The 22,874-nt window shown below is 35.8% G+C and overlaps 9 protein-coding genes across 9 annotated transcripts; 2 read left to right on the top strand and 7 right to left on the bottom strand.

The window, feature by feature from the left end:
- Nucleotides 1-262: 262 nt before the first annotated feature.
- On the bottom strand, nucleotides 263-1,990 carry KABA2_07S07458 (alpha-mannosyltransferase; the record flags this gene model as incomplete). The annotated part of the gene is made up of 1 exon (XM_041551829.1): nucleotides 263-1,990. The coding sequence occupies one exon, from the start codon at nucleotides 1,988-1,990 to the stop codon at nucleotides 263-265; it is 1,728 nt and encodes a 575-aa protein (XP_041407763.1).
- A 2,817-nt stretch (nucleotides 1,991-4,807) lies between these two features.
- EAF6 (Eaf6p) lies at nucleotides 4,808-5,254 on the top strand (the record flags this gene model as incomplete). The annotated part of the gene is made up of 1 exon (XM_041551828.1): nucleotides 4,808-5,254. One exon carries the CDS (start codon nucleotides 4,808-4,810, stop codon nucleotides 5,252-5,254), a length of 447 nt encoding a protein of 148 aa, XP_041407762.1.
- A 243-nt stretch (nucleotides 5,255-5,497) lies between these two features.
- Nucleotides 5,498-6,613, top strand: AIM24 (Aim24p; the record flags this gene model as incomplete). Its single annotated transcript, XM_041551827.1, has 1 exon — nucleotides 5,498-6,613. One exon carries the CDS (start codon nucleotides 5,498-5,500, stop codon nucleotides 6,611-6,613), a length of 1,116 nt encoding a protein of 371 aa, XP_041407761.1.
- A 149-nt stretch (nucleotides 6,614-6,762) lies between these two features.
- BNA2 (dioxygenase BNA2) lies at nucleotides 6,763-8,208 on the bottom strand (the record flags this gene model as incomplete). The annotated part of the gene is made up of 1 exon (XM_041551826.1): nucleotides 6,763-8,208. One exon carries the CDS (start codon nucleotides 8,206-8,208, stop codon nucleotides 6,763-6,765), a length of 1,446 nt encoding a protein of 481 aa, XP_041407760.1.
- A 907-nt stretch (nucleotides 8,209-9,115) lies between these two features.
- Nucleotides 9,116-9,724, bottom strand: MIX23 (Mix23p; the record flags this gene model as incomplete). Its single annotated transcript, XM_041551825.1, has 1 exon — nucleotides 9,116-9,724. The coding sequence occupies one exon, from the start codon at nucleotides 9,722-9,724 to the stop codon at nucleotides 9,116-9,118; it is 609 nt and encodes a 202-aa protein (XP_041407759.1).
- Nucleotides 9,725-10,097: 373 nt separating this feature from the next.
- Nucleotides 10,098-13,220, bottom strand: SRO77 (putative Rab GTPase-binding protein SRO77; the record flags this gene model as incomplete). The annotated part of the gene is made up of 1 exon (XM_041551824.1): nucleotides 10,098-13,220. One exon carries the CDS (start codon nucleotides 13,218-13,220, stop codon nucleotides 10,098-10,100), a length of 3,123 nt encoding a protein of 1,040 aa, XP_041407758.1.
- Nucleotides 13,221-13,678: 458 nt separating this feature from the next.
- On the bottom strand, nucleotides 13,679-17,170 carry PKC1 (protein kinase C; the record flags this gene model as incomplete). Its single annotated transcript, XM_041551823.1, has 1 exon — nucleotides 13,679-17,170. The coding sequence occupies one exon, from the start codon at nucleotides 17,168-17,170 to the stop codon at nucleotides 13,679-13,681; it is 3,492 nt and encodes a 1,163-aa protein (XP_041407757.1).
- A 471-nt stretch (nucleotides 17,171-17,641) lies between these two features.
- On the bottom strand, nucleotides 17,642-20,683 carry SEA4 (Sea4p; the record flags this gene model as incomplete). The annotated part of the gene is made up of 1 exon (XM_041551822.1): nucleotides 17,642-20,683. One exon carries the CDS (start codon nucleotides 20,681-20,683, stop codon nucleotides 17,642-17,644), a length of 3,042 nt encoding a protein of 1,013 aa, XP_041407756.1.
- Nucleotides 20,684-21,102: 419 nt separating this feature from the next.
- On the bottom strand, nucleotides 21,103-22,686 carry RTG3 (Rtg3p; the record flags this gene model as incomplete). Its single annotated transcript, XM_041551821.1, has 1 exon — nucleotides 21,103-22,686. The coding sequence occupies one exon, from the start codon at nucleotides 22,684-22,686 to the stop codon at nucleotides 21,103-21,105; it is 1,584 nt and encodes a 527-aa protein (XP_041407755.1).
- Between the last annotated feature and the right edge of the window lie 188 nt (nucleotides 22,687-22,874).

Raw genomic sequence — 22,874 nt, 5'->3', positions numbered from 1 at the left:
ATATATTGCGGTTGTGTGAGTGAGTTTGCTGTTCTTTTCAATAACTCAATTGCATTCAGTAATGTTTAATTTGTGTATATTATTTATGTACTTTTATATATATTTGTATACTTTTTTATATGAGGTGAACGCGTTAAATAAGATGGGAGTCCAACAAGCAAAAAACAAACAAAAAAAGAAAAAATGTTACCTGTCACAATTCTATACAAAACACACACACATACACAACCAAGTAGAGGAGGGATGGGGGAAATATTTGCTATTATTTGTCGCTGTCCATTGGATGCTTGTTCAAATACTCGACATGTTCATTGATGTATTCACACACTTTAGGCCAGTCCTCACTAGAAATCTTCTTATTCAGATATTTGAAGTTCCTATGGTTTAGGGACATGTCTGCATTACACAATTGTCTTTGCAATGCTTTGAAATTGAACATTTCAAAATCAAATCCATTGTAAGATTTCTGGTTAGTGAAACCTCTGGTGTGAGCTCCAGTGCTCATTAGGAAATTCTTCTCATCATACATAGACCATGCGTCAAATTTGTAAAAACTTGCATGTAAAAACATCACATCGACGAAATTTTCATGGGTTTCACCTTGTGTTTTTAACATTTGTCTCTTATATGTATTATCCAAATCATAATCTGGATCAAATTTATTGTATTTCTCTGGGTTTTCACTCACTGTCTTCTTTAATTTCAGATGCAATTCATAATCCTGAATGAAATCATGTTGCAATAAACCCAACCCTTGAAAAAATTTGGTGTCATGATGGAACCCATCAAACTCTATTGGAGTTCTCACTTGGTAATAAGGCAGACCCAAAGCATGAGCAGCCGAGATAAATGTCTCTTTGTCACCTTGCCCTGCGGTACCTTGAGAGAACATGTTGTAATACCACATAGGACCATAAATATTGTAGTACAATGCTAACAACAACGTATGCAAATGTTTTTGTTTGTCCACTAACATTTGTCCCGATTCACTGGCAGGATCAGCTATGGTCCCTTCCAGATCATGGAATGGGATATGAGAATCCTTAGACAGGGAGTCAATATTATTGGAAGCCTTATCATAACGAGACACTGGGGAGACATCATCGAATGAGTTACGAACTCTTTTATTTTTATTATATGGAATATCAGCAATATCATAATATACAGGGGCGGTGAATCTTCTCCATAAGTCCGGCCATATCACTAGACCTGTGTCCTTGTAGATCTTTGAATCAAATATATGATCTATATTTTTCATTGCAAAATTATCAGCATCTATAAACACGATATCTTTGAAACTAGACATTACTAGAGCCATTGCTTTAATTTGATAACTTTTCACTTCTACGCCTTCAACAATATTCGGTGGTAATATATCTTTGAAATATATACATTTGGCATTGAATTTAGGAACCACATTATTACAAAAGTCATCATCACCTTCATCGCTTGGTGGTATAAAGACTTCAACAGGTAAAGTAGTTCCCTTGTGTCTCAATGTCTCTAGCATAGTCAATAATAGCACGGAATATCTTCCACCACCTACAGTGACGATACCTTTACCTTTAACATTCAATCTCTTGATAATGTCCACGGGGAATTGTTCAATAATTTCTTTCATATAACCATTATGAGAATCATGAAGGTTTTTAAATTGATTATTATCTAAATGATAACATTCACTTAGATGATAATAAGTCAAATGGTTAAATTTCTTAGCGTCATTCAAGCCATAATTCCCAAATTTTTTGCAAGTGTTGCTATTCATCAAAGAACTAGTCTTTTCAGGTGGATTCAATGGTTTAAAAAAGTCAATATCTTCAAACAATTTATTATAGAACATGTAGGGTACATTCTTAGAGACACTATTATTTGTATATCCATCCAAATTCTGATGGTGAAACACTGAATATAAATAGTATGCAATGGCCAAACATACAAATATTACAGTGAGTCTCCCTGTACGTCGCATTTGTCTAAGATACAGCATATTTGCAAAACAAAAAATCTGGTTTATATATGTATGACTGCGTATACTCTTTGAATGTGAACTACAACCAAGATCCCATCATAACATAACAACAGAACCTCTCTTTATCTACACCCAGATGGATCTTCCATGTATCATTTTCAATCACAATACAGATGTCAAGTGCCTTTGGATGACAATAGCAACTCGAGATTACAATGGAAAAAGATCCAGCGACCAAAAAAGAGTTTCAACAAAAAATTAAAGGATGAAAAGCAAGATGGCGGTGGTGCAAGGGTGGCAGGGTCTGAGACCTAGGGTTTTGCCAAAAATACAGGGTCTGAAGTTAGGGTTTGGTCACTTTGGTCGATAACAGGCGCGACACAAAAGGAAACTGGCAGCTTTGCTGACCTAAACCGGGAATTTGAGTGATGGTTAAAGGCATGGTGTTGAACCGGTATGCTCGAATGAGTAATGGCTGATCTGTATATAGTGTCGGTATTGCTATTGTCGTCTAGAGCTGTGACTAATTTGTCCGGACGTAGTGCTGTCAACTGTAACGGTGATAATGTTGCGTTGTGGTAAAACAAATGCACGAATTTCATTGCAAAACGTAGTGCAATCGAATTATTAAAGCATGCAGTTCCGAAGATGAATCGTTCACGTGTTGAGGAAGACAGCGATAAAATCCGTAAATTGTTTGACTATGCAGTTGCTCTAACTTTATGTATGAAATCTCTGAATTGGACCGATAATTACACATTAAGAAATATGATCGGGGCCACACCAAAGAACGAAATCAGCAATTTAGGTTCATTATAAGTGAATAATCTAAGTATGTCGCATGCTATTTTAAAAATATACCTGACGGTAGAGAACCGGAGATAGATCTTTTCCTTCTATTAGCCTCTTCAAGCTTTGTACGTTTTAATTCTGATATTATTAATGTACGATAAACTATATACTCTTCATACTGTATATAGTTTATATACTGTAGAACATTCAATGTTCTCTATGTAGTATATTAAGAGCTTCTTTTTATATCATTTTGAAAAGATCGTCATTTCCCAGATCACGCCACGTGTCATCACGTGATGTGATGATATCAGGTGATGACACATATGAGTAGAAGAGCATAAACGTATTTATTTACCCATATTGAAATCAAGTGTAATATATGCCACTCTTGATTTCTGACAATGACATATCCTTTTGATTGACTAGATGATTGTATCGAACAATTCTTAGAAGATGTCAATTGTAAACCGCTGCTGGAAAAGAATGATGATTTCCCAAAAAACAGTATTGCAAAATAATTAGAAACGTACAGAATTCTGTGATGCATATTGACAAGATAAATCGAAAGAATTGAATTAATTGGGCATATGACTGCCAGGTATTAGAGAGTAACGAATATATATGCAACTAACGTGTTCCACCTTACACAATTAATAACACTACTTAGCATCCCTAAGAATCAAATGTGTTTGCTTATGAAAAATTAGAGTAAATTGAGGTGTTAGTATTACTTGTTACTAATCTGTTCAGACTATAAAATATTTTTATTCAATGCTGGAAACTGAAAAAAGTTTATATAATCAAATATAGATGGGCACTATCAATACTTTGAGACGTGTCTCAAATCTATATAAAATGTGAGAATTGAACCGTTAAAATGTCTGTCACCAGTAATGGTACCATCCATTTAGAGATGGGGAGGACATTTCATTGTGTTTTTTAAATTATTTATTCACGATAACTATATTTTGAGGTATTATCTGGATATCCCATCTGAAAACGGCAATAGCCGGCGTAGCAGCACTAAGCATACTGACATTTATGATGGGGAATTATCATTGATCAGTGTTCTATCCCAGTACCACTACTTTTAAAGCTGAAAAAGGAGTACAGATAGTGGTTTATAGAGTAAGATTCGTATGTTCTGGTTACAATATTGTTTTTCTACTATCTGGGTCCATGTATTTAAGGGCTCTCTACTACCTTTACCAACTGAAGTAATTACGTAATACTCAACAAAAACAATTTAGTACCACCAGGATGACAACTACAGGAGAACATTTTTAATTGTGTATATAATTATGCCATATTTTATTTGGAATAATTTAGTTCTTTTACGCAATACCTAATAATTCCTCCTATGTTCTACTGGTCTTTTAATAAAACCTAAAATTATTTGTTTAAATACCAAAAATATTTATACTTCTTTATTTTAAACGAATACCTAAATGTAACCTGTACTAGGAAGTATAGTGGCTAGTTCAAGGTTCCACTATACCCTAAACCAAGTGCCCAGGGATATTATATTTTTCAAAATCAAAAATAAAGAAATATTGTAGGCATCTTCTCCTTTATTACAACATGTTTCTCTTGACTTCTTTATTTAACATGCAACATCAACGGCCCATACGTCAGTTGCAGAATAACTACCTGTATATAGCGGCATACGGCCTTCAAAGCAGCTGCACCTCGATGCAACTATTTCAAATTCTCGTGATTTCTCCTATACACCCATTTAAATCGACAGAATCACTATACCCTGCCACGAAATACACATCAACACAACTAGCTATAGCAACAACCAAGCAAGCGTCTGTCACATATTCATGTCTTCCTTTGCAGACGTTTTAGCTCATCGAGGGACAGTTCCCTTTTTGCTTTGCGCGACGAAATTTTCAGTTGGCGAAAACAATTTAAAGCGAAAGGAAACCAACCAGAAGAAGAACAACGTTGATGCATATGAAGGTTCTGCAAAGAGAGGGAGAGAGGTTGTTGACCTACGCACAAGATCATAGTATATCTGCGACACAAGCGACTACGATGGAAGAGGATTTAAAGGAATACGAAGAGTTGAAACAGACATTGAAAGCTGCTCTCAAGGAGAGGAAACAGTACCAAGATGATATCACATCGTTAGAACAACAAATATACGATAAAGAGACAGAATACTTCAGTAATGTGTCGCCAGAGACAGGCCATCTGATAAGTAACTCAGCACACACCATACAGGGGAACATCATCAAGGGATTTGACGGATTTTCAAAGACCTCGCATCATCAAAGTTCCCATGGTGGTAGTAGCAACACTAACAACGGTCACAGTAGCAGTGGCAATGGTGCCACGGTGGTGATCGATCCATTGAACACAGGTCTGCCAAATAAGGACAGGATCTTCTCACTGAGTGACTCCGACTTTGTAAACCAGTTGAAGCAGGATGGACTACTCCCGGGTCTGGATGACGACAATGTCATTGAGTCAAGCAAGTAACTTGAACATTAAGTAGTTTTGGACCAATCACAATCAAAATTTGGCGGCATCGCGTTGTTTTGCCAAACGAAACTTTTCGCCCTTCAAAATAAAAAACAAAGCAAAGAACAAGAACAAAGAAGAGAGGGAGATACCTTAAGTTCTTCCTTCGAACAGGACAAAAAAAGGGGAGGCACTTGTGTTTGGATTGGATTGAACTAGGAAACTAGATTTGAAGTAGGAAAGAGCAACATTTAACTCGTCATGAAGAGATTTGTAGATGTAAGCCGTGGATCGGTGCGGTTTAGTGGTCGTAGAGGGCTTTCGACTGATGATTCTCCTTCCCAAGCTGGAACTAGAACTCTGTTTAAATTGATTAATAATCCGCCCACGATGGCGAGATTGTCTGTAGCCCCTAGAGTACCTATATTTATCCGCCAAGGATGTTTGGTCTCCCTATACAACAACAATATTGACGGCAACAATGGAAGTGTGTCTGATTTGTCGTTGACTAAACAATTTGTGAATTTATGGAGTAATATGATACAGTATTCATCGTTAAAACCTTCACAGTTTGTGAAATTGGTATCATCTTCGCATTCTTTTAATGCACTTATATCTACAAACAATGCATTGAATAAGAACAGTCAAACATCCATGTACCATTTGAATATTAGTGGAGAAGAAGATTGGCAAGTATGGGGTAAGGATTCTATTGTAGCATATGAACAGAATACATCGTTGGAGTTATTACCAGCACGATCGTTGCAATTCAATAAATTTATTAATCAAAATTTTACAGTACTGAGAGGACGTGGTAATTTATTATTGAATGGTGTAGGATCCATTATTAAGATGGAATTGAAAAACCCTTACGATGAAATATTGGTTAATTATAGAAACTTGTTAGCCATTAGTGGGAAATCTCAAGTTGATATCAGAGACTCAATGGCAAATCAATTGATCTCACAAAACAAGATTCAATTCAATTACATTCCAATACCACAAATCAAAGACGAAAAAACAAAAACTATAACGACTGCGTCGTTGACATCATTCGCAAAGGCAATAGTTATAAGGTTCGGCCAGTACTTAAGAAAATTATATGACGTGTCTAAATATGGTACTCCGACTAATTTCATTCAAATTAAGGGACCTAGAACTATCTTGATCCAAAGTTTCAATAACGCGATCTTAGATAATAATTCAAGCTATGAATTGGAGCCATTATTACCGGATCAACCAATGAAACAATATATTCCAAAGGAAGTGAAGGATGATTTGACAAAGAGTAATTTAAGTTTTGCGTATGTTGAACCAAATGGTAGAGTTGAATTTAAGAAAACTTTGACATTATTAGATTCTGATGACAAAAAATAAGAAACAAACAAACAAAACTTGTCGTACTATTAATAATAATACTAAATAGAGCAATATTTAATACACACATACTTTTACTTTCATATAGATATATACGAATTACAGTATAGATTCCTTTACGGCTTGACTGTATTCACGTATTTCCATCGTTACCAATGATGAATGAAAAAATCAACATCAGTATTCTCGTCCTCATCTTCTATAAGTTGGATATTTGAAACTTTATCCTTGAACCCAACAAAATTGTAATTGTAATCGAAGATGAAATTCATCTCCAAATTTGAATGTTCAACGTTATCATCTTTCAAATATTCTTTAACCCATTTAGTGACTGCCATATCACTGGTCTCATCCCTACATTGGGTTAAAAATTTCACTAATGAGGTACCTCCAGTCCCTACATGATTCTTATTGTTATGAGTTGTTGCTAACCCATTCCTCATAACGTTTGTTTCATTCATTCTCTCAGCTCTAGCCGGAATCAGGATATAGTTCTTGATGATACCTAAATGAACGTCACGGAAATTCTTCATCATTGAAATACAAGTATCATAAGCAAATCTCTCAGCAGATTCAGAACTTTGTTTTAACACATATTGACGAATGTTAGTCTTTTCACCAACTTCTTTCAAAAATGACCTATGTGGTTGTGGCATATATTGGCGCATGTCTAACAAATAAGAATTTCTCTTAAATTGAGATTCATTAGTAATAGGTTTTCTGGGATATTGTTGTTGTCCACCGTCTGAAAAATGGGTAACCCCTAGTACTAAATCAAGATATTGAATCAATGAACTTTGAGCATTGGAACCACCAGACCATTGTTGATATTCACCATTAGGACCATATTTCACACCATGTGGAAGTCCTACTTTAGCCATATTCTTCCAACCAGCCAAAAATGGTCTAATTCTAAAATAAAATACATAAGGATCACATTTCTCATCCATTCTCTTTAAGATATCTGTTAAGTTATCAATACTCATTGCCAGCAATTTCATAGATTCTATGAAGGAAACAGAGTAGTTTGCAGTGACTGCATCTATAGCTTTCAAACCATGCTCGACACATTGTGCACCTATTTTTTCAAAATAAACACTAATCAAATAAAACCAAGCCTCATCAAAACTACCTGTAAATGTTAGACCGGTAGTTAAATTCTCCAAGCTTATTTCTTTAGTGTTGTCAACTAATTTATAATTCCATAATACAACACTTGAATAAGTAGCAACAGGTGGTAGACCTAACTTCTTGGACACTTCCAATAATGGTAGAGCTAAAGAATCTGGTATAATTTCATTTGGAGGATTGATGGACCAAACGTAACCATTGATAATAAATGTAAGTAGGACATACCCCCTTTTCAGTTCTTGTAAAGAAGTTAACTGGTCGATAGATAATAAGGGGAGTCTATTTTCAACTTCAGGTTTCAATTGATTAGTTAACAATAATCGGGGAATATTAGTGGCCAAAGTTTCCCATGGTTTATAATATGTGTTTTCTAGATGGTCCAATGGTAGCTCCGACGACAGAAACCCATTTTTCTCATCAACGTCAAACTTATGTAGATCTAAAATATGAATACCTCCTGTCATGATAAAAGAGAAATAATATATATATACTAGTACTTATTATTTTTTATCTCCAAACTTTGAACACTGAGGATGGGCAATCACGATTTATGTTATTTATTCATCCTATATATATATATACAAGTGGTTAAGAATAACATTCGAAACGTTCAATGGTTGTTTGTCATTTAAATTTATATTTATTTTATTTCGTCCAATTTGAGGATGTCACAGAAACATCCCAACACCACATATTCAGCTTTATAATTGTCAACCAACTGATTGACAACTTCCAAATTAACCCAAAAGTTTGACTCCTTCTAGGATGTCAAATTAATGGAAGTTGTCTATCTAACCGTTCAAAGTTCAACAAGTTACTGGTCGACGTAGTCTATAACTCCGGGAAGGCATACTTATCGGATCAGCTTATCTGAGACAACAGTTGTTTGCCGGGTGAACAACAAACAGGAATGGTAACTTCGAATGAGGGAATAATCACCTGATTTTTTTATTTTGAGAGTGACTGAAGGTTCTTCTAAAGACAAGAGTACTACTGCAAACAAACATAACGCTAAACGGCTACTATTATTAATCTGACAATGTGTCATATTCGATATATACAATATATATTTATATATATTTATGTGAAAGTAACTAACTACAGGAAATGAGGTGCGGATTCTCATTTATATATTGATTGGGTCCGATTCTAAGGAGATGGAATGGTATGAAGAAACCAAAAAGAGAGATAAAAATATGTCAAAAGTGTCAAAATGGTTACTACTGCCACGTCGACTAAACTAATTGAATCAGTCACTCTCTGTTTGGCATTACTTGACTGGATTAAGGATTAACAAAAAGATTTTTTTTTTCTATTGGTATGAATGTTCTATGGGGTTTCCGCCAAAGTATGAATAAAAAAACTCGTATACTATTTACCTGTTGTTTGTTTGGTCATGAATTCCTGAAAATCATTTAAATATTTTTGATTAGCATCACATCTTTGGTTTAGGATTCCCTCGCTTGTTGTCCTTAGAATTGACTCTATCTGTAGGTTATTCTGAACCCAGCCACAAACACTCTTCCATTGCCTGAAACGAGCCTGCTGATCCGTCTTCCAATCTCTCTCTGCATAAGGATCTATTCTTGTAGCCACTTGAGGACCGTTTGACTCCTGGTCGTTTAATATATATTTATCATCCAATTCTTGTTTCATTAAAGTCGCCTGCTCTTGGCAATATGATATAACTTTACTACGTTCCTTCCAATTGGGATACAGTTCGGTCCTCACAAAATCACCACATTTTTCATTCTTTGAACGCAGTGTAGAACCTTTCTCTGTAACGTTATTTATTTTCTGCTTAATAATATCATCACTTCCATGCCTCATAGTTCTTAGAAACGAATCCAAGAGAGTGGGATCAATACATCGAGCTCTTGTGACAGTTACTTCTGTAACAGTTGTATCTACATTAGGAAAGTTTAAATTAGATTCTAAGAACACCTTGGGTGCTCGTACCGTTATTGATTGTTCGCTCATATTGCAGATATAGTAATACAAAAAGAATTATTCTAGTACTGGTACAATACAGTGATGATTGTATTGGAAAACCTATATGGATATAACGTGATATATCTTAGATTGATCCCTTAATATCCTGTGCTTTTGTTCTGTTGTGTTTAACATAAAAGTTCCACATTGCGCCTTCAACAATATTTGAAGTGCCGATGTCCTTAATTTTGTTTTTTTATTCATCTAGAAACGACTAACACATACATCGCATTATCATTCAAACGTGGAAACAAAGAATAATTGTACCTCTAAGATAAATATTTTCTTATATTTTAGTTCTTATGTATTATTATAATCAATCGAGAGAGAGTTAAGAGTCATTGTGTTATATAATATATATTTATAAACCGAAAGAGCCTTTCACAATATCTTTCCCTGTCTGTTCCATCGCATCGTTCATTGCTTGACCAGTAGCCGTAGCATAATCATTAAATTGAGTCTCAATATTGTCCCAGTGTGTTTCGACAGTACGAGATATCCCTCTCATGTAACCATATCCAGCATTATGTTTGTTAGCGTGTCTTATAGGTTTTTGATATGCATGTTCCGAAGAATGAGGTTCTGTCGACAATGTTCCTGCTGCAATCGCGCTCTCTTTATATCTCGAATCAGGACGGTTTTCGCCCCCTAATACCAGAGCCAATTGTTCAGGTGTACAATAAACTGTACCTCTTGCCCATTGTAGTGAATTAACTTGTGGTCTATAAGTAATCTTTAAATTTGGATTGTAAAGAGTATCAACAACTGGTCCATTTGATGAAAGTGTAGGGCTACCAGGGACAGCATTACTTTGTTCATTAACAATAGATAGCAAAACAGATAGGTATTTACCTATTCTCATAAAGACGTCACCGTTCTTGATAACTGCTGTTTCTGTTATGTAATGTGAACTCACAGGGGTAGGTGGGTCCATAGATTTTACTTCTTTTAGGTCAGGTAATGAAAGGACTTTTACAGTTGCATTACTTAAAACAACAACCAAGAAGGTAGTTATTCTGGCTTCACCCTTTGATCCATAATTCAAAATATATGATATATCAGACGCAACAATTGGATGTCTATATGATTTATGGTCTTCTTTAGATTTTCCCGGTTTAACAATTCTAATATCATTCTTCCCTGTAACAATAACATACCCAGTGACACATGATCCCCTTGTCAACTCTTGCATCTTCATAATAGTACCTTCGCAACTACCTCCTGAAGCCATTGCATAGGAAGATATGTTTATGATTGGACCACCATCATTAGTTTTCGAGATTGCGACAAAATCTACCGAAAATCTACCACTACCACTTGGTAAAATTTTATATGTTATTAATTCACCAGAATCTGTACCACAGTACATCAATATACTTGAATACCCGTCGCTTGAGTACTCCATAATGGATATATTAATTGAGGTAATGCATGTTCCCCTAATCTTTGGAATATCTCCCACTTGGCCCATATATATTGCCGCTGGCCCTCTTCTATCAACAATTATTAAGGCACCGCTTGAGTAGGCAATTGCAACAAATCCAATGTTACTATTATATAAAGCAGTGACCTCGCCTCTCTTTGCATTAATCACTGTGCTAGGCATAAATCCCTGTTTGACATTCGGAGGTGCCCTATCTCTCACGTCTACCAAAATATCCTTGGAATCCTCAAGAGAGAACCTTCTAAACATCATATCAAGCTCGGCATCTGAGCTTTGTTTGTTATCCTTAAAGAACTGATTCATTTCAAATTTGTACAAAATAACTTCACCTTGCTCAGTGGCAACGGCAAGTTCCAATGTTTCTGCAGCAAAATGTATCTTGCAAATAGATAGATGAAGAGCTCTGTTGACAACACGGCCTACATTAACCTCAAACACACATTTATCATCTAATTCATTTTGAGCACCATCCCAAATCCGGACAGAACCATTAGTGTGACCTGTGGCAATAGCCGTTCTAATTTCAGATGGTCTCATACCCTTCTTAGATGAATTTCCACCTTTCAATATTGATTCATTCACAGTAGAGTACGTAGACATCAAACCTAACCATAATTTCTTAGGAACAGAGAATGCAGTTGAAGTTGTAACTATAGGTCTGGTCCATGATAAACTTTGCGATAATAAACTTGCCTTTGAAGTGAATGAACCAGATTGAACCAGTAATGTCTCCATCTCACCATCATCTAATAATGCCAGGACAAATGCTGGATCGTGACAACCTCCAAAATGAGCAGATGCTCTTGGTAATGGTAATATATCTACTAGTGGTGCCCTATTTACTAATGGACATAATTTTTGATGTTTGGGACTGGCATAATATTGTTGCATTGCATCGTACGAAGTTATGGAATATAATGGGGTACCACCAAGATCTAGAATAGTTATACCTTGGCTAGTATCGCCCCTAGCTAAACTTTTGGTAGCGATCAATAGCGAAGTATATTCAGGATTATTCATACATATCCAATACACTTTAAAAATTTGAGGTGATCCTAGTGCGTCCATTAATATCTCTCTTTTAGGATTTGGAATGTTAACATCTGTTTCAAATAGGGTTCTTGCTTCAATCAAATGGCCTGTATTAGCGTCCCAAAATACCATTGAGTTATCCTCATGGACAGTTAAAATGTGCAAAGAGTTTGGATGATATAATGATTGAACAACTTTAGGTTTTCTGTTCGTATCAATTTTTTTATCAGAATTGCCACCACCTGGAGCAAACGGTGGAAGTTCGTAGACAAAACTTTGTTTGATCTCCATTTCTACCAATGAGTACACGACTGTCACATAATTATAAGAGATTAAAATATTTCCCAGGTCTCTTGGATTCCATCTAACTGAAATGACAGGTGATATGATTTCCTTAGGAAAGAATTCCGATTTTTGAAGATTTTCAATGGTGACACCAGAGAAACTGTTACGGTCAACATCGTACACCATAACAGCACCATTCTGTAAACCAAGAAGAATCCAATCGATACCGGGGTCTGTCTCCACGCATGTGATATGACTTGGAATAAATACTGATGCTAATACTTTCTTTGAGTATAGTGATAACACTAATAATGTATCCTTGGAATCAATAGCAACTAAATATATACCTTTAACAAAATTTAATGTACGGATAGCACCCTTTACTGATAATGTAAAAACTACTTCAACTTGTCCCTGACCAAATACATGAATTTCGTTTAGATCAGTGGCAACAGCCATCAAACTCTGTGTGAAATCGAAAGTGTAAGCAATGATCTTACCCTTAATCCCAGAATATTTAACCACATGTGAGTTAAATAGCTTAGCATCGGGCGATTGAGAAATAGGACTTACTTTCTTAATAGAACTGGAAACACTTTTAAACTTCCCATCTGAACTTGATGGAACAATGGGAGAACTGCTTGCACTTCTGTTTGCTGAACCACCTGATTTGGGTGACTTAAAGGCTTGAGACACTTTCTTAAATCGATCACTTTTAAACATTGCGCTAGTTATGTATATATAGCAATTTTACAATACAGTATGTTTTCACTTTTAAGAGGCTCGATGTTTGGTTGTAGCACTTTCAATATTGCCTCTTGTAAGTGACTGTTCCTGTTTGTTTTGTTTTATTGACGTTGGTGAGCCTTCGTTAAACAAGCCATCGTTCCACCTTTTTTGGTTTTTTAAGCTTTGCCGGTTGTTTGGCTAAAAAAATAAAGTGGTAGTTGAGCCACGACCATACATTCATTTTACAATAAGGTGATAACATAGACATTCCCAAAGTCCCTCATGTCTTTGGTTATATGAATGATCCACTGTAGAATATGCATTTGGTCCTTGTTTATTAGTCATTATTGTACACAGGTGAATTATATAAATATCTATATATATATGAATAGTTATCATATTTTTTGGGCTCGTAGCAGCTTAATTTATTTGAGTCCTTATGGATATTCTGTTCACAATTCAAGGTTCTCCGGCATGAATGAGAACCCACGGAATTCTTCTTGTTGGTTTGTTGTCAGAACAGATGGAAGAGGAGTCAATGACGGTGGTGCAGAGGTAAATTCTTGTTCAAAGTAAGAAGTATCCTCAGCAGATTTGATATCAGGCATATATGGAGGTTCGACACGTAGAGCTAATACATCATCAAAGTTGATGTTGCGGAAGAATGGTTCTTCCATAACCTCTAATGCATCACGAGGTCCACCACCAAGACGCTTCGATGGATCTTTGGTCAATAACCCTTGGAAAATTTGAACAATGTCCCCGGCCATATCGATTGGATACAATGGTTCATCTGTTAAAATAGCATTGAACACTTCATCTTCATCGTCACCAGAAAATGGTGATTGACACAGTAACATTTGGTAAAGCAAGACACCAAATGCCCACCAATCGACAGCTCTACTATACTCTTGGTCTCTCAAAATCTCAGGTGCCATAAATTCAGGCGTACCACAGAATGTGGAAGTCTTCTTACCATACCACATTTCGTCTTTACATAGACCATAATCGGCTATCTTAATATGTCCTTGTGGTGTCAACAAAATATTTTCCAATTTCAAATCACGATAGATAACACCATTATCATGGAAATATTTTAGCGCTAATAGGACTTCAGCTGCATAGAATTTTGCTCTCCTAACAGATAGTCTTTGATTTTGAACGTGCCACATTAGATCACCACCTCCAATAAATTCCATAGCAAAATAAATACGATTTTCAGTTTGGAAAGAACAGTATAGATTTGTTAAGAATGGATGTTTAGTTTTTGTTGCCAGTAAGAATACCTTCTTTTCAGCTCTAGCACTTTCAATATCATGGTTTTGGATAATATTATCTTTCTTCAATACCTTAATAGCGCACAATCTTCCTGTGTTTTTCGACTTTGATAATATAACTTTACCGAAATTACCTTTACCTAGAACTTTTAGAAGAATGAAATTATCAAGAGAAACCTTCCGACGTCTACCTGACTTTCTCTTTTGTTTAGTACCTGTATGTGCCTTTTGAGGAGAAACACAAATACTGTTCCTGGCATCTTCTGGTATATCATGAAGTTCATCTTTGTGTACCAAATCCGAAGTTGTATTCTTTTCTAAATGATCTTGCTCTGTATCACGGAACGGATTAGAGTAAGTTCTTGGCGATTCCTGTGGCTGCAGTTCGGCGGTATGGCTCTCCTCTATTTCATGGATTCTAGTTGTATGCAACTCAAGTGGTTCGTTAATCATATCTTCTTTTTCTTCTTCTTCTTGTTTCTGTTTGGCATGCTCAGCCACCTTTTGGTCATGGAGTTCAACTTCTAATTGGCGACGTTGCTCTTCCCATAGCTCGTTCTCTTCTTTGTATGGTTGCTCAATATCTTCCTCTACATTATATCTATTATAGTCTTCTAGATTTAAGTCACCATTTTGCGGGACAGTTTTAACAGTATCAGCAGTTGGATCCAAAGTTCTATTGTTATAATCATTTAATTCAGATGACTTTTCATCACGCTCTGCACCTCTAGTAAAATTCAAGTAAACCTCATTTTCTTCAATAAAGTGGTTTAATCTATCAGTGGTGTCATTGATCTTACTTGGTGAAGCTTGAGCTGATGAATGATATTCTACCTGTGGATACTCTTGGTTATGTGATGTAGATTTATACACTTCGGAGCTTGGAGATATATTCTTACCTTTCTCCATAAATACGGAAGCGTGTTTAGCAGGAGAAGTTACATCTCTATTAGCTTTATATGGCGATAATTGCTTATGTGATTTGTGTATTTTCTTCTCACCCTTATTACGTTCAGCATCTTGAATAGTCTTTAATATCTTGTTCGCCATCTCCATTGACATACCGCAGAAGTCAGGAACCAAATGGACACATTGCGTATGGCACATAACACCACATTCTGAACATTTACGGACTTTTTGTTTACTCCATGGTAAGATGTACCCACAATGGCAACACCACTTAGTACCACGGTTAGAACATGGTTCAAATCTATGTGGAATACGATGATTCAATTTAGCTTCATCTGGATCTGTATCTGTAGAGATTTTGGCGATACATTTGGTGACAACTTTAGTATAACATTTCTTATGACATAAGAATTTACAATCTTGACATTGGAAACCTGTATATCTTAAGAATTCACCACAATAAGCACAACACATGATATTGTAAAATGATTTTTGAACAAAGTGGTGACCATGTTGCTCGAAAATTTCTTCTTTACGGTTCATGATAGCACCATGACGATGTAACCCACCCACTATATTTGATCTAACAGGTTGCGAAGATTTATTAAAACCTAAAGTCATTAATATTTGGCCAGTAGGTTCCATAATAAACCAGCTGCTACTAGTAATTTGTTGTCCTTCTCCAGATGTTTTTGTTTCTTGGTTGGGTAAAGTGGTTGAGTCAGATATGATATTAGAATTTGCAGATGGCGTATCAATATTTGCACTACCAGAAACACCAGTCGTGGCCGTATTAGATTGTGTGTATCCAAGATTTGAAGCGCTTACCCAACCTTGTTCATTAGTTATGGCAGTTTTCTTTTTACGGATTTCTTCTGCAATGTCAGATAACAATAACCACATAATCCCTACAGGCGTGGTAATATTGTTGATTCTATCATAAACAGTAATTTCAATTTCATTCCCTTTACTAATATTAATTGAAAATTCTTCATTCCATCTATCTGTCCTAGACAATTTGGTTCTTGCTTTAACTGTATCATCTATTTTGATCTCTACAAATGAATCGGGACTTCTGGCAAACATTGGTGATTGGATATGATCAACATCTCTGATGCCATTCACCATAATCTTTAGCACACCTGTAAGTGGTTTTCTTCTAAATTTAGGTTGTTGATTGGTTATTAAATCATTATCGTTGTGTTTATAATGCCCTAAATCAATATTAAGAGCTTGATATTTTTTCATTGCTTTCTTAAGCATCATGATTCTATGTTTAGATTCAACAACACCACCTTCAGCTGCAGAACTACTACGTTGATCTCCATCTATCTGATATAATTTAGTCAATTTTGTATTTGCTTCTTGATATTGTTCTTCAACTTGTAATTTAAACTCTAATTGTTGCAACATATATTGAATTCTTTGGGACATCGATGGACAATCATATTTTGTTAAATCAAGTCGGGAGAAAATATGTTCATTAGGAGAGATTGTTGATAGGTATCCATATTCGGTGTTCTTCCCGAGTTCGTGGGTATTGTCTTGTTCGTTATTCTTAGCTTCATCATTTAAGCGGATCTTCTTCAAGGTTTCTTGTAAATATTGGATGTTTTGTTTTGCTTCTCTAATGTTTGTATTACATTTCTGGATAACCATGGAATTTGAAGTTTTTTTCTTCAAGTTCTTGGCACCCTGAATGATGTTCTGCTCCACTGCAATCTTCTTGTTGATATCATGTTCAACCTGGGGGATCATGATTCGGTATTACTGATTCACTTTCGGTTATTAATTATTACTATTATTCAAATTCACCAAATGATACTCAATCACTAAAATTATTGATATCTTCACAAAGCAGACAGCGATGACGATGTCAAAGGAGATAATCAGTGTCAGTAGTTTCTCTGTTCAGGATGTTTTATTCACTTCTCCTTTATTCTGTAAAGGTTATGAAATTGTGTGCATTTCCTGATCTATCGGAAAACAAGGCGTTTTCCCCTCCTGAAGCTTCGATTTCGTTTCAGAATTTAAATTTTGTAAATTTCCAACGTCAAACATACGCGAAGTCTGTAAGTGGTGGTGAACATAGGGTAACTATTACAGTCATAAAATTATATATTTAGTGATCAATCGATTGAGGTGAAGAGTTTGGATATTGAATGGATCTTCGAAACGTCTAACTGGTTGATAAGTATATATTTATATACATATGTATGTATGGATATTCTAGAGGGTGTTACACTTGCAACTGCATCCCGGAGTAGGACAAATGTTGTGTCTTGCAAACCACTCGTCTGCGTGGCCAGCATGCATACCATGGTTGCATGTGAGGCAAAAACTAAACCATTCATGGAGTCTTCTCTTACGTCGATTATAACCTAGAGATGCTATTGATTGCATCATATCGGTCCCGTCTTCTTCTTGGAATTGTAATTGTTCCTCACCTTCGTCATCATGTGAGACACCATTGATTATGAATGGCAAATTCGAGGTCCCGAGAGGCATTAAACAAATAGCACATCTTGGATATGGAGTACCACAATGTGGACATGAATGTTTGTGCTGCACCTTATTGGGATTGTTATAGTTCCCAGAACCAGAGAAAATGTTTTGTACTGGCAATTTTGTATTTGAATTTACTGAAGCTGCATCGTTGAAATTGTTTCCAGGTTCACTATTATTTGGGGTGTTGATATTCATCTTGCAACTTGGACATTGGATATACAATTGTCGAGGCTTTGGTTTTGTGGTGATTGTACCAGAACTTGTACGTGAGAGAGTCGTTCTTAACACATCAAACTTGGCTCTCATAGGAAATAATTCCCACGCATTTAGCATTTGCTTGTAACTTTCTACCCAAGCCTCTACTCTTATATCATTGAAATATCTGGGTGATCCACATATAGAAATAAGCGCAGCAGTCTGTACATCACTTGTCTTGTTCACGTAGGATTGTAACAAATTGATACCTGTTGGTGTAATACCTGTTAAGATAAGACCTTCTAATTCACCATTTGATATAACTTGGGTAGATGTTCTCTCCAAGAATCTAGTAAGATCGACATCGCTTAAGAATCTTAATGCAACACCTAGACGTTCACGTAATGAGATAGCTGGCTCGTATAGAATATCCCACCAATCGTTATCGGCGATAAATGCAAATATGACTCGTAAATAAGGATCTTCTAGTTCGGAGGACATCTTTCTGCACTGTGCTCTCCAGGCATTGTTACCAGGCTGGTCTTTGTATGCAAGGTATCCAGCAATTGCTGTTGCAATTAGTTGTAACCTTTCGTTATTGGCAGAACCTAGAATTTCAACTGCTTTAGGGATATCTCCAAAAAATACTGCCCAAGCAGCAGCTTTCTCGTAATGACCGTTACCGATGATTAGATTATATTTATCTTCATAATCGGATGGCGATAAGTCCCAACCAGATATAATTAGACACAATCTTCTTTGAATATTTTTTTGAGAATTAGAAAATTTTGTTATAGGACTCTTGTGACCCAAGCTTGTCTTGTATTTTTTCCTTAATTTGATGATTTTTTCCATTTCTTTTATTAGTTGCTTCTCGGATAAAGTAGAAGCATTTGTGTACCTATTCTGGTTTGCAATTCCGGTTACACCATTCCAAATACCAAGGATACCTTCATACCCTAAATCTAAATCTTCAGAAACAATGGTCCCATCCTCGACTGATGCTTTTGCAATTGCAATCCACCTCCATGTGTTTCTAATGTAAGCATTATTTTGTAATGCTTTAGATTTGTCTATCATTTCAACAGTAGTCATTGGATCGAGACCATAGCCCAGTTTCGCTCTCATTTTCATAATAACAGTAATATCCTTTTGTAATAATCTATCCGCTTTCCAGTACAAGGCATAATCCTCACCTTCTTCTAAAAGGTTATTGGGATCTTCATCAGCATCATAGTTGGTCTCTACTTCATCATTGGAAGCAGAATTATTACGGTTCCTTATGTTTCGGGCTAAATCTTGTTTATCCTCCCCTGGTAATAATTCGCCATCTGTTGGAGTGGAAAATTTATCATCTTCACTTAATGGTATATAATCATCACCTAATCCCAAGTCTTCAAAAGAAAGATTCCTTAAATCTGTCTTTACATTTTCTAATGTTGAGTTGGAGTCTGTTTGAACGACTTGGAATTCATCAATTTCTGGTGTCTCTGCATTTGATAATAATAAAGAGTTATCAAAATTAAACACCGTGGTAGAATAAGAAGGTGTAACAGGCATTCTATACACCGTACCAGAATGACGCATACAGATAATGCTTACCTTGTGTTGACCCTTCGGAATATAGTCAAATGTAGCAACTCTATCATATGTTGTTTGTATATCATGAACTTTCGAAACGAATAATTCTTGTGATTCCAGTCCTGTTTCTTCATCTACTTCCTGACATGAACCTAACATCCATCTCTTGATTGTATCACCTCTGTGTAGCGTTGCAAATTCGCCATCCTGTATAGAAGACCATCTAAAGCAGGAATTCATGTACTTTCTTGATGCAGCACCTGACCCAACCAGTTTCTCAAATGTTAAAAGTGGAGAAGCTAAGCTTAAATCCCCAGGTATTACACTCCTTGTCAACTTCCTCCTATCCCATATGGACAGAGTCCCATCATCTCCATATGTACTAAGTAGCCAATCGTTAAATGGATTCAGTTTAATGTCATAGGAAAGGCGTGTTGGATGTTGGTATACTGGGTTTTTTGTTCTCAAATCTATTTCTTTTAGAAATTTAGTACTGGATGCAATTAAAGAAACCTCGCTTAAGAACCTCGACGATACAATAGACTCATTCACACAATATTCGAATGTCGTATTAACAATTTGTTCTCCAGTTTGTTGGTAATTTGCATCCCAGATCTTTAAAGATGAGTCCTGTTTATGTCTATCAAGACCCATTGCAATTAACCCAGAATTACTCATGGAAATTGTATTAACACAACGACGATGTTTGGCTCTTACAGAGAGTTCAGTATCATTCGTTAACACATTAACAATCTTAGCAAACCCATCCTTTTCACCTACACCGACCATACCTGGGGTAGAATCAGAATAATCCAGACATGTAATGTTTGCAAAATTCTTCATAGTATGAAGTTTAACAATTGAATCATCAGATTCATTGAATGGATCAACTTTATAGTGTGTAATTTCATCTCTTGTAGGATTTACTGATAGATAATCTAGGATCCTATCGTTGGACCATGCATTTACTCTTTTAATCAACCCCATGGATACGCAATGTGAGACTGAGGTATGTTAATAAAGATACAAAAAGAAGAAGAAGAACTTAGGAGGTACCACAATTGATGGTAAATTTGAAGCACGTTATTCTCTTTGAATAACTTTTTCTTGTTGACATTTTGAGAGTCACCTTCCATCAATTTCACTCTAATATAGAGTACAAATGATCTTAATCACACTATTTTCGATAAAAGCGCGAATCTAATAATTTATCATGCAAGATATATTTTATGCAGTTATAAACATAGATATAGATATAGATATAGATATAGATATAGATATAAGAATGAATGAATCAACGCAAAAATATAATAGATATGTGTGTACCTGGCCTTTGGACGTTCAAGACCTCTCTTTTTTTCTTTGTCTGTAGTCATTATTCGTGGATGTGTGAAGTAAAGTAGTCATTATGAGTCAAATTCGAGTAAGTAGTCAGCTGGGTTTCCATTACTATCATTCATTGGATCCCCAAACATTAATTGGGCGTTATCCTGTGCTTCTAGTATATTTCCCGATAGGAACTGGTGTAAATCATCATGTATTTCACCTTTTACGTTTGCCTTTAGATCTGGGTATGCCCTTGAATCAATAATTCTTTCTTCTCCCTCTGCGATGTGTTGAATGTTACGAGTACTGTTATTTTTGGAAGTTAACGTTCTAGATGTTCCTACAGACTCAGATAATTCGCTTGAAGCTCCTTTCAGGTCGATATTATTAAACTTTTCTTCTAATTCGTTAATTTTTCGCAATAGTTGATCTTTTTTATGATCTTGAGCTCTACCAACATCCATTAAGAATCTCACATAATCAACAGTTTTATTTAATATAATTCCTTTATTTGGTTTCACTGGTTTTCTCCTTTCATCGTAACGTAATAGAGCTGGTGGTACCAAATTTCCTAATTCATTAATTTTTTGTTTTATTAAATCTCTCCTTCTTCTTTCAACTGCGTTATGAAAATCTCTTTTACGTCTTAATTTTTCATCATGAGATAGATGTGATAACGATTTTGGAACAGAGGTACTTAGTAATGAATCTGCCCCGTTGGGTGCACCAGATATAGACGGTTGTCTTGAATGTGGGGTGGCTGCGTTGTTGTTGTTGTTGTTATTGGATAATGAGGAATTATTGGGATTATAATTTGATAACGTACTTGGTTGTCTTAATGATGTTGATAAATATGATGCATTAGGTCTGAATGACGACGATGGTGACCTTAAAGAACCAGGTGAGAACGTATTGTTTTGATTATAACTTGTGGCTGTCAATGAGTTTATTGTATCTAAATTGTGTGCATTTAACATACTCGAAGTTGGAGTTCCTAAATTTGATGTATAAAACCCCGAATGTATCGAAGATCCCAAGGATGAACTTAAATCATCTGTGAAGTTTATCATTTGGTCTTCTGTATTAGTAGTAAATAGATCATGCGGCATTTGTTCATCTGTAAAGGACTGGGCATACGAGTTATTAGATATTGATACAGATATGGAATCCTGACGGCCCATATCGGTTCCTTGATCTGGATCCATATTATTGAACTGTTGTTGATTTTGTTGCTGTTGTGTGGCGTGAGAAGAAGTAGTAAACATGTCGTCTAGGAAAGAGGCATTTGTTACCGCCACTTCGTCATTGTTTCTTTGGGAAACTGTCCTTCCATATGGATCTCTATTCATCGATTCATAGTCTTGTGAGTTATTGTTGTTTTGGCTCATATATGCTAATTTCTCATGCTGCATAGCTGGATTACTTCCAGGGTAAACAAATTTATTCTGTGTCGAAGACGATACTCCAGATCCTCTCCCATTCATTTGAGCTTGTTGTTGTTGCAGTTGTGATTCTCTTTCTTTTGTCACACTACTTGAATGTTGTATATCGTCATAGAAATCCAAGAAATTTGGCATCGAGTTCCCTGCACCCATCTGTTTGTTCCCATTCTGGTTCAACACCTCATCTAGTAGCATTTGATTTTCGTCATTGTGCGAGCTCATGTTGTGTTTCTATGTTTCTGTTCTTACCGCTATGGCTATATTGTTCTCCCAAAAACTTAAAATAAAACAAAGCCTTAATGTGTCGATATCTAGCGTCACTATCTGTCTCCTTTATCAGATGGAGTCGTATGTATCGGTTGTCCTTTACGTGAGTCTAAATGAGTCACTATTTAATGTGTCTTACAGTA

This window comes from Maudiozyma barnettii (assembly GCF_903064755.1).
Source record: "Maudiozyma barnettii strain CLIB 1767 genome assembly, contig: KABA2_07, whole genome shotgun sequence".
NCBI lineage: Eukaryota > Fungi > Ascomycota > Saccharomycetes > Saccharomycetales > Saccharomycetaceae > Maudiozyma > Maudiozyma barnettii.
This window is presented reverse-complemented; position numbering and strand designations above follow the sequence as displayed.